Raw genomic sequence first — 11,470 nt, 5'->3', positions numbered from 1 at the left:
ATCCGTGGTGAAGCTTTGCGGTGTCGTTGGGGCAAGCTCCTAGGCTCTATAGCGAGACTACTCAAAGGGACGACCTGCGCAGTATGGTGCAGTCATGCGATCGATGTCGATATCGAGGAAAAGGAGCACCCCGGCGCGACGCACTATTGTGGGGAGGTGCAACACCAACTGCGGTGCAAGATGGAGAGAATCTGGCAAAAAGAATCTGGCTATTATAGCTGTGGGTGGCCGTCGACTGGTGGTTGAGGATTGTGCAGCCCCTCCACAGCAAGCAAATGAATGAGTTTACTATCCTCGCGCTGGCTGGGGGTATGCATCATTTTTGTTGACGTCGGCGTTGTTGCCATTTATTGAGTTTGGCATAGCTGCTTTTGTCCTTGCTTGCCTTGCCTTGCCCGCTGTTGTCCCACGCAGCCCTCTTTAGTATGCCGGCCAGCCTTGGTGCTACCTAAGAGGTCTGCACCTCTCCCGCGTAGATTGTGCTGTAGAGAGCAAACGAGAGAGAGAGTATGGTGCCTTTTTTCTCCCCCGGGTATGGTTGCAGTTAAGAGCAGGTAAGAGAGAGATAAGATGGCGGCAACGGTTGAGGTGCATGAGCGTGCTCCCTCCTTCCTCCTCCTCCTCCACACAAGCTTCCATCATTCCTCTCCCCCTTGTCGTGCTGCTCCACACACAAAAAAATATAAGGTCCTCCCAATGATTGGACCCCAAATGATTAAGGTGGGTCCAACCCCTGTTCACGCGGGTTGGTACCTTGCTCTGATACCAATGTTATACTCACGTAACTGGTGTGGCAACGACACTTGTGGAGGAGGAGATGAGGCTATGGATCACCATCCAGCTTAAGAGAGAATGGGGATAGCATCCCCATTGCCAAGAACGTATAAGGGTCTTCCTGCCCACACATGCCCAGCTGCCCATGGATCTCTGTCCCATGCGCCCTCACTCCTGAACCCTAGCTCGCTTGCCGTCCACGCTCCTATGGATGGGCTCGAGCCTCCTATAGCTGCTACGAGCTACGTAACACAAGGATTTGAAGGGAGTGTCCAAATAAAGGGCCTTATGTGTATAGCCAAACCTTCATAGAAAAGATCAAAGGGGAGCTTAATAAGCTCATAGATACAAATTTGACTATTGAAATTGAGCATACTGAATCGGTGTCTCCCATTGTAGTTGTACCCAAAAAGAATGGCAAACTTTTTCTTTGCGAGAACTTGAGAAAGGTCAATGCATCTACCCTCTCCCTCTCATAGATCATGTGATCGAATGAGTAGTAGGTAAGGCAGAATATAGATTTTTAGATGCTTTTTCATGCGATAGCCATGTCTCAATACACCCTGTAGATTGGCACAAGACATCATTCACCATTGAGTGGGAAGTGTTTGCTTACAAGGTTATGCCTTTTGGCTTGACTAATGCTCATGTAACTTTCAAAGATTGATGTGTCATGCTTTCAAGGAATACCTAAGGGTTTTTCTTGAAATCTTCATGGATGCCTTGTGCATACACTGCACTAAGTGCGTTAAGCATATAGCTCACTTGAAAATAAATCTTTCAAAAGTGCCACCTTTATTGCATATGTCTAAACTTTGAGAAATGCAAATTCATGGTAAGCCCGGCCAAGATATTAGGACATATTGTGTCCCGAAATTGCATTACAACGGTGACTAATGCATACACTCGACTAAGTATATAGCCTACTTTAAAAAAATCTTTCAAAAGTGTCGCCTTTATTGAATCTATCCTTTTAGTGTGGGCTGGCTATTTTGGATTTCTTACCGAGGAAATTGTTTGAACGTAACAATTGACATTACAAAGCTGAGTGTGAGAGGAGAGAGAGGGGAGGCCACAAGGGAAATTTTTCACGTTAAAACGACAATGAATTTCAATTGCTTGTAGATGGATTATTGTTTGCACTCCTCTCTTTAGAATTGAGAAGAGAGAGAGAGACTTGAGCAAGTGTCCAAGAAGACACCCAATTCCTTGGAAACAAAAGTGTTAAAAATAATTCAGCGTTGATTGTAATTCGCAAGCAAGAGTCTCAGGCTTCTCAGCATAGCAAACTGTACTGTGTTTAGAGGCTTCTAAGTTTGCTTGAAAATTCCACAAAAAAATGTTAAGTGAATGAATTTTCTTTGAAAATTCTAAAACACATTGACCTTCGAGAGAAGAGACACGATGATGATGTGGAGAAGGAGTCGTGAAATGTTGTAGTGAGGGTACTATAGTTGGCTGGAACAACTGGTGTATTTGTTATGGAGGAGACACTATTAAATTACCACTTTCCTTTCTCTTTCTCTCACTTGTTTCCTTTCTCTTTCTCTGACTTGTTTCCTCCTCTTCTCGCATTCTCACTATGCAGTTTTCAAGCTTCTCTGTCTTATGTGGTGCTTGATGTGATGAGAATTTTGTCAGTTCTTCTTCTTCTTCTGGTTAATTTAGAAGCCACACAATCTTCAAACTATTATTTCTATCTAGAAACTCTACACAAAGAAGCAAATGTGAAGCACCCTCTCTTTCTTTCTCTCTAAAATGCAATAAAAAAAGGATAATCACCTAAGCTTATCCACCAGCGGAAAAAAAGAATGTGAACATCTTGTCCTAACCCTTTTTTCATAACTAGGCTCTAATTACCCAAAAAGTCCTAATTAATTAAACTAGCTCATTTCCTAAGAGTCGTCTAGTCCTAGGGACCCTAATACCAAACAAGGGCATTTCATAGTAGCAAAAATATTTAGTCCATGATTTGGGCAAGAAATGAGTACTACTAAGGATTAATGTATACATAAAAGATACTCAAACTCAAATTTATATTAGTCTTGTAAGATTACTTTTGTAGCTTTTTAAGAGTTTTAGAAAAAATTCATTTCTTTTCTATGATATTGTCTCAAAGAAACTCCTAGCGAGGAAATACTCTCAACATAAGATATTAGTGGAAAAAATATGTATCAAGTGTAAAAAATTTTAAAAACATAGTTCTTCATCGTCGTGATTATTTGTAAGAAAGTTATAATTTTAAAAGTTTACGTTCAAAATACCTTAAATAGTATTTTGAGCTCTACAAATGCAATTAAAAAAACTAACTATATGAATATAAGCCATGTACCTTTTATCAATAAAAGACGCGCGTTTTATACAAGTCTCCTTGAAGATAAGGTTATTAATATATTTTTATACTATTTTAGTAAGTTTAAAAATGTTTTTTTTTCCAAAACTTTTACGATAGGCAAATGCTTCCTCCACAAGCGCTCTCAAGTAGTTTCAAGGAAATTTTAAGTATTTTTTTTTAAAAAAATCATAAATGGGCCTTGAGTCGATTATTTTGTGGCTCAAATATAAGACTTGATAAGCCAAGTAAATATTTTATACCTCCATTGAGCTTACATGGCACAAAAGAGAAATCCAAATCATGTTGTCCAAGAAGACAACCCATTCCTTGGAAACCAGAGTGTTAACAACAATTCAGCACATTGTAATTCGCACGGGGTGGCCATATGATGCAAGTAAGAATCTCAGGCTTCTCAGCACTCTGTGTTTAGAAGTTTCCTTGGAAAAAAGAAAAGAAAAAAAACGTTGAGTCAGTGAATTTTCTTCGAAAATTCTAAAAAACATAGACTTTCGAGAGAAGAGACACGATGATGTGGAGGAGGAGTCGTGAGCCCACCTAATTAGAATGGGAGTCAGTGAATTTTCTTCGAAAATTCCTTAAAAAAAGACAGACTTTCGAGAGAGAAGAGACACGATGATGTGAAAAAGGAGTCGTGAGCCGACCTAATTATTGATGGTGATCGACCCGACCGCTTATTAAAAAGAAGGGCATCATCGGTAGCCTTCTCACACACATAATTTACTCGCCTCTCTACACATCATCATCATCTTCTGTAGCCTCTCAAAATATCACCAGTTCAAGTTCCACTTCATAGCATTCATTCTCTATGGAGCCTAGCGAAACATACGACTGGGTCCCTGCCTGCTCTTTCCAGCCCATGCTGCATCCCGAGTACGAGATCATCAAAGCGGAGTGCGACCCCTGGATCCTGGCCACTGCGGCGCCCGCTTCCCCTGAAGCTGCCCAGTTCCTTCGTGACTGCTTGCTTCCTTTCTTCTGCAGCGTCAGCTATGCCCAATGCGCAGCGCAGCGGTTAGTTCCGATCACCAAGTTGGTGAGCTGGTTCTTCCTCACTGACACCGATGATGACAATCTCTCTATTCGTGGCTGTGCCACTGATCATGTCTGGCAACCACGCCGCAACCTCATCCTCGCATGCTTTGCTGGCCAAACCCTCGATCTTCACCTCTCAGCTGCTGCGGACAGCACCGTAGAAGCAGTCTCGGAAACCCGCAATATCCAAAAAGGGCTTGCTGCCCTGCATGACATCTGGAAGGACATCTCCAGAGACATGCCTCTCAAAATGCAGTCTCGCTTCCTGCAGGCCACCAGACGCTACGTTGATGCCAACATGATCCAAGCTCGATTCCGGAGCACTGGGCGCGTTCCAGGTGTCGACGAGTACGTCAAAGTGATACGCCGGCCCGCTTCGTTAGTTCCGTCATGCCTCATCCTGCTGGAATACGGCCTCCACATCGAGCTGGACGAGGAGACGCTAGAAAGCGAGCTGCTGCTGCAGCTGCACGACGCAGTGGTGGATCATGTAGCGCTGTACAATGATCTGTTCTCTTTTGAAGCTGAGGTGAGCCATGGGGACTACTTCAACCTGCCATCTGTGATCTTCCGGGCACGCGAGGCCGCGCCAGGGTTCACTTTTGCGGACGCGGTGTGGGAGGCTGTGCGCATGGTGGAGGAGGTGGACAAGCTGAGTGCGCAGCTGATGGCCGAGGCCCAGAAGTCAAGCCTCGTAGAGAAGCCTGGAGTGGAAGCCTACCTGCGGGGGCTGGGACTATTAATGGCAGGCAACGTGAAATGGTCTTACCAGACAGCCCGCTACTCGCACACCTGCTCCCCACAAGGCGTCGTGCTTCCGCTGTGCTGCAGAGCAGGTGGCCTCTCCTCCATCTTAAGAAAAAGAAGTTGCCTATTCAACTGAATGATTCTTCTCAGATCTATTTGGCTTTGCAGTAAGCTGCTCTGATTAATAATGAGACGTCCCCTTATCAATTTTAGCAATGGGTGGGCTAATGCAAGGCATGTTTTAACTAAAGCTGCACTCGCTAAAGCTAATAAAGCAAGGATTTTATCCAAAAATGCATTTCTGTTGTTGACTCTAAAGTTTTCTTCTCCTCACTTAAAATTAAGATATATAAGGATGCTATTTCCTCTTTTTTGGATCTTTGTTGTTTTGCTCACAAACCTTGATCAAATGGCTAGGTATCTGCTGAATTTCTTTCTTTGGTTCTACCATTGGCCGTCGTCGTGAGAGGATGTATGTAATGAGAGATGGATTAATGAAGATAGGTTGCTTGGATTTGTTCCTTGTATAGTTAGCCAGGAGGAGGTTAGTTGGGTAGAGAGATCTTCTACTAAGGAGAAGTGTTCTGTTGCTCTGAAGAGCATCCATGGGTAGGGAAAAGTCCCCTTGCTAGGATGGGCTTTCTTTTGAGTTTTCTTTTTCACTTCTTATTGAAACATCAAATATTTCCAGAAGATAATGAGATGCCAGTGGACCGTAGTCGAGCAAAAGCAATGTTGCACGCGATTTGCATGGACTACAACACACACCATGCTTGTCCAAATGATTGTATTCTTTATCGACAAGAATATAACAACGCATTACAATGTCCACATTATGGTACATCGAGATATAGACAAAATGTGCAAGGAGAAAGGGTACCAGCAAAAGTTTTACGACACTTTCCCATGATCCCTCGGATTAAAACAATGTTCAAGTGTAAATCCATTGCAGGATTGATAACTTGGCACTGTAAACACTAGGTCCACGGATGGTGTTATGCATGTGCCAATAGATTCCCCTGCATGGAAGCACATTGAAGAGAAGTGGGTAGCCTTTCAGGAGGAGGCTCGCCATATTCGAATTGGACTAGCCATGGATGAAGTGAATCCATTTGGTCTATGAAGTTCATCATGGAGTACATGGCCTGTTTGTCTAGTTAACTATAATCTTCCACCATGGCTAGCGATAAAAAAAGGACATCTTTTATCGTCTTTGATAGTTCCTGGAAAGTACAAGGTGAAGAACATGGATGTGTATTTAGTCCCTTTAGTTGAGGAGCTTCGTGTTCTATGGGAGGGCATTGAAGTTCATGATATTTCCAAGAGGTTTGGACAACGTGCACTAACATTGAGAGGAATACTTATGTGGACTATGCATGATTGGCCTGGCTATGGAGAGTGCTCAAGTAATACTGTAGCTTGTTAACATATTAAGTCACAATTATCATCCAAACTTACCTGCTATACAATCTTTTTTGATGTTCTATAGGGCTTTCAGTGTCAGGGTATAATGGATGTCCATTATGCGGGCCGCAACTTGAGGCTCGATACTCAAAATCTATGAAGAAGATAGTATGCGAGGGCCACAAGAAGTATCTCCCAGTGGACCATCCTTTGCATGAGGGATTTATAGGGAGGTCTCCTTGCATATGGTAGAGCAGTGATTGGAGGACCTTATGAGAGCTGGATCCAACCTATACACCTCCAGGAATGAAGCGTCTATCCATTTTCATCAACTTCCATACTAGAATTACCTTTTAGTGAACCATCTTCTTGACCCAATGCACATTTTCAAGAATATAGCCGAGGTGCTTCGAAAAACCATCACAGGAGCAAAGGAGAGCAAGGCACAACGAGATGATTTACAAGAGGTTCAATTCATGCACCACTTATGGGCCCAAAATAGAGCAGATGGAAAGGTGAAGCTACCAAAAGCACCTTGGGTCATGACAAAGGATGAGCAACGGTGTGTAAAGAAGTGCATTCGTGAGTTTCGTACCCCTATAGGATGCATGTATTTCTTGAAGGGAGCATTTACAAAGGACAATGAGCTTAGTGGCTTGAAGAGTCATGATTGGCACATATTCTTGCAATTCATCTTCCTATAGCCATCAAGGATTGCCTCAACGATGACATTAGAGCAACAATTTACAAAATTGGTGCAGTGGTACGTTGGATATCAAGGAAAGAGATTAGTAGAGACACATTGGCTGAGAAATACTTTCCAACAAGTATTTTAACCATTCAATTGCACTTGCTAGTTCATGTGGTTGATGAAATTGTTGTGGCTGGGGTTGTCCATAGCCGATGGATGTTTTTGTTAGAGAGATTTATGAAGAAACTTAAAGGATTTGTTCATCAAAGAGCTCGTCCCTGAAGGTAGTATGGCAGTGGGATGTCTTGTTCAAGAATCATTTGTATATATAACTCAATTTCTTAGTACGTCTGATCCCGATATGCCAAGATTATGGACACAAGAAGAAGATGATTGACTAGTTGGGGAAGAACCACAAGGGAAGGGCCTTGTGAGCAACCTATCTTCATTAATTCATGTGCTATGTTACATGTACTTTGAATTACCCCCTAGGCACCACACCGCCCTTTAAAAATTTGAATAGCTAACCCTAGAGAGAGAGAGAGAGAGAGAGTTTTGGCTAGTTTAAGAGAAATAGAGAGAGTTAGAGAGCATAGGAGAGTTTGAGAGAGTTAAAGAGAGAATGACTGAGTGTGTGTGTGTGTGTGTGAGAGAGAGAGAGAGAGAGAGAGAGAGAGAGAGAGACTATTACGAGATATTATATATATATCTGTGCAACATATCTTGTATATCTTCAAGGAACTCCTTGATAGATTGTAGCTTCTCCTTCTATAGCCCTACGGCTATAGGAGACTACATCAGCAGCTGGAAACCATGCATCAACATGAATGGACTAAATCTAGACGCCGAATGTTTTGAACTGTTATAAGCAAACTCTAAATGCGACAGATACTCCTCATAATTGGATTGGCTTTTGCTAACATATGCTCGAAGCATATCTTCGAACACTTGGTTACTCTTTTCTGTCTGACAACTACGGATGGTGTGTCGTACTCATACTCAGAGTAGTTTCTAAACTTTTGAAGAATTCACTCCGAAAGTGGATATTGAATTTCCTATCTTAATCAGAGACTATATCTATGGGCAGGCCATCTAGTTTGTAGAGATGCTCGATAAACAAACTAGCTAACTCAGGTGTTTTGACCGTCTTCTTAATAGCTATAAACTTGACCATCTTGGTCAATCTGTCAACCACTACCCAAACCGAATCATTTCCTTGATTCATTCGCGTTGGACGAGTGATGAAATCCATGGAAATACTCTCCCATTTCCCTCTAGGAATATCCAATGGTTGTAGTAAACCTCCAACCTTGAGGCGCTCATGCTTATTGACCTTGGATGTCCTTGAACAAACTAGGCTAGTAAAATTGTCCTTTGGCTAGTGCATAGGCAAATAACCTAGCAAGGGACCCCCTAGAGATGTCAATCTTTTCCTCATCAATGTCATCAGTTTCAGAGGATACACTCCGTATTTCTCCTCGTCAAAGAGATTGTTGGTGGAGTGGTCATACTCATCATCATTGGCCTTTGAGGGCTGATGGCCCCCAAATTAAGTGTCGTCCATCGCTAGGATGGACCTACGGGGTCATCTTCGGACAAGGCAATGTCGTGAGCTATGTCAACACAGGAGTCTATTTGGGCTCTCGCAAGCTCAAAGGCAATAATCCTATCTCAATCCAGCGGGAAGAGATAGCTTGACTCATGCAGTCAAGTTCGGCCCTGGTAGGCCTGAAACGAAGGAAAGCATCCCAAAGAAACCCTCTAAACCACCACACAGTTGGTGACCTACCCTCGCTCATGATTGGAATCTAGATTTTACTAGGTCTTGTTCTTTTTATTTATATTTTGTGTAGATAGTGAAATAAATGCAGAAAAGAATGATAAATAATAAATAAAAATAGTGCAAGTTGATGGAAAGTAGTCACCCAATCCCGTAGAGTGTGCAGGCTATTGAACTTGGCAAAATCCATGGTGAAGCTTTGCGGTGTCGTTGGGGCAAGCTCCTAGGTTCTGTAGCGAGAGTACTCAAAGGGACGACCTGCGCACTATGGTGCGGTCACGCGATCGATGTCGATATCGAGGAAAAGGAGCACCCCGGCACGACGCACTATTGTGGGGAGGTGCAACACCAACGCGGTGCAAGATGGAGAGAATCTGGCTATTATAGCTGCGGGTGGCCGTCGACTCGTGGCTGACGACTGTGCAGCCCCTCCATAGCAAGCAAATGAATGAGTTTACTATCCTCGCGCTGGCTGGGGGTATGCGTCATTTTTGTTGACGTCGACGTTGTTGCCATTTATTGAGTTTGGCATAGCTGCTTTTGTCCTTGCCCGCCTTGCCTTGCCCGCTGTTGTCGCACGCAGCCCTCTTTAGTATGCCGGCCAGCCTTGGTGCTACCTAAGAGGTCTGCACCTCTCCCGCGTAGATTGTGCTGTAGAGAGCAAACGAGAGAGACAGAGTATGGTGCCCTTTTTATCCCCTGAGTATGGTTGCAGTTAAGAGCAGGTAAGAGAGAGATAAGATGGTGGCAGCGGTTGAGGTGCATGAGCGTGCTCCCTCCTTCCTCCTCCTCCTCCACTCAAGCTTCCATCATTCCTCTCCCCCTTGTCGTGCTGCTCCACAAACAAAAAAAGATAAGGTCCTTCCAATGATTGGACCCCAAATGATTAAGGTGGGTCCAACCCCTGTTCACGCGGGTTGGTACCTCGCTCTGATACCAATGTTATACTCACGTAACTGGTGTGGAAACGACACTTGTGGAGGAGGAGATGAGGCTATGGATCACCATCCAGCTTGAGAGAGAATGGGGATAGCATCCCCATTGTCGAGAATGTATAAGGGTCTTCCTGCCCACACATGCCCAGCTGCCCATGGATCTCTATCCCATGCGCCCTCACTCCTGAACCCTAGCTCGCTTGCCGTCCACGCTCCTGTGGATGGGCTCGAGCCTCCTATAGCTGCTATGAGCTACGTAACACAAGGATGTGAAGGGAGTGTCCAAACAAAGGGCCTTATGTGTATAGCCAAACCTTCATAGAAAAGATCAAAGGGGAGCTTAATAAGCTCATAGATACAAATTTGATTATTGAAATTGAGCATACTGAATCGGTGTCTCCCATTGTAGTTGTACCCAAAAAGAATGGCAAACTTTTTCTTTGCGAGAACTTGAGAAAGGTCAATGCATCTACCCTCTCCCTCTCATAGATCATGTGCTCAAATGAGTAGTAGGTAAGGCAGAATATAGCTTTTTAGATGCTTTTTCCTGCGATAGCCATGTCTCAATACACCCTGTAGATTGGCACAAGACATCATTCACCATTGAGTGGGAAGCATTTGCTTACAAGGTTATGCCTTTTGGCTTGACTAATGCTCATGTAACTTTTCAAAGATTGATGTGTCATGCTTTCAAGGAATACCTTAGGGTTTTTCTTGAAATCTTCATGGATGCCTTGTGCATACACTGAACTAAGTGCGTTAAGCATATAGCTCACTTGAAAATAAATCTTTCAAAAGTGCCACCTTTATTGCATATGTCTAAACTTTGAGAAATGCAAATTCATGGTAAGCCCGGCCAAGATATTAGGACATATTGTGTCCCGAAATGGCATTACAACGGTGACTAATGCATACACTCGACTAAGTATATAGCCTACTTTAAAAAAATCTTTCAAAAGTGTCGCCTTTATTGAATCTATCCTTTTAGTGTGGGCTGGCTATTTTGGATTTCTTACCGAGGAAATTGTTTGAACGTAACAATTGACATTACAAAGCTGAGTGTGAGAGGAGAGAGAGGGGAGGCCACAAGGGGAATTTTTCACGTTAAAATGACAATGAATTTCAATTGCTTGTAGATGGATTATTGTTTGCACTCCTCTCTTTAGAATTAAGAAGAGAGAGAGACTTGAGCAAGTGTCCAAGAAGACACCCAATTCCTTGGAAACCAAAGTGTTAAAAATAATTCAGCGTTGATTGTAATTCGCAAGCAAGAGTCTCAGGCTTCTCAGCATAGCAAACTGTACTATGTGTTTAGAGGCTTCTAAGTTTCCTTGAAAATTCCCAAAAAAAAAAACGTTGAGTCAATGAATTTTCTTTGAAAATTCTAAAACACATTGACTTTCGAGAGAAGAGACACGATGATGATGTGGAGAAGGAGTCGTGAAATGTTGTAGTGAGGGTACTATAGTTGGCTGGCACAACTGGTGTATTTGTTATGGAGGAGACACTATTAAATTACCACTTTCCTTTCTCTTTCTCTCACTTGTTTCCTTTGTCTTTCTCTCACTTGTTTCCTCCTCGTCTCGCATTCTCACTATGCAGTTATCAAGCTTCTCTATCTTATGTGGTGCTTGATGTGATGAGAATTTTGTCAGTTCTTCTTCTTCTTCTGGTTAATTTAGAAGCAACGCAATCTTCAAACTATTATTTCTCTCTAGAAACTCTACACAAAGAAGCAAATTTGAAGCACC

General features: G+C 43.1%; 1 protein-coding gene across 1 annotated transcript; it reads left to right on the top strand.

The window, feature by feature from the left end:
- The first annotated feature begins 3,935 nt into the window (after positions 1–3,935).
- LOC147629768 (microbial Terpene synthase-like protein 13) lies at positions 3,936–5,045 on the top strand. Its single transcript, XM_086810984.1, has one exon. It carries the CDS (start codon positions 3,936–3,938, stop codon positions 5,043–5,045), a length of 1,110 nt encoding a protein of 369 aa, XP_086667110.1.
- Positions 5,046–11,470: the final 6,425 nt, after the last annotated feature.

Source organism: Cibotium barometz, chromosome 17 (genome assembly GCF_041138505.1).
Source record: "Cibotium barometz isolate CiBa-2024 chromosome 17, ASM4113850v1, whole genome shotgun sequence".
NCBI lineage: Eukaryota > Viridiplantae > Streptophyta > Polypodiopsida > Cyatheales > Cibotiaceae > Cibotium > Cibotium barometz.
Note: the sequence above shows the minus strand (reverse complement) of the source record. Positions and strands in the feature narration are given on the sequence as shown.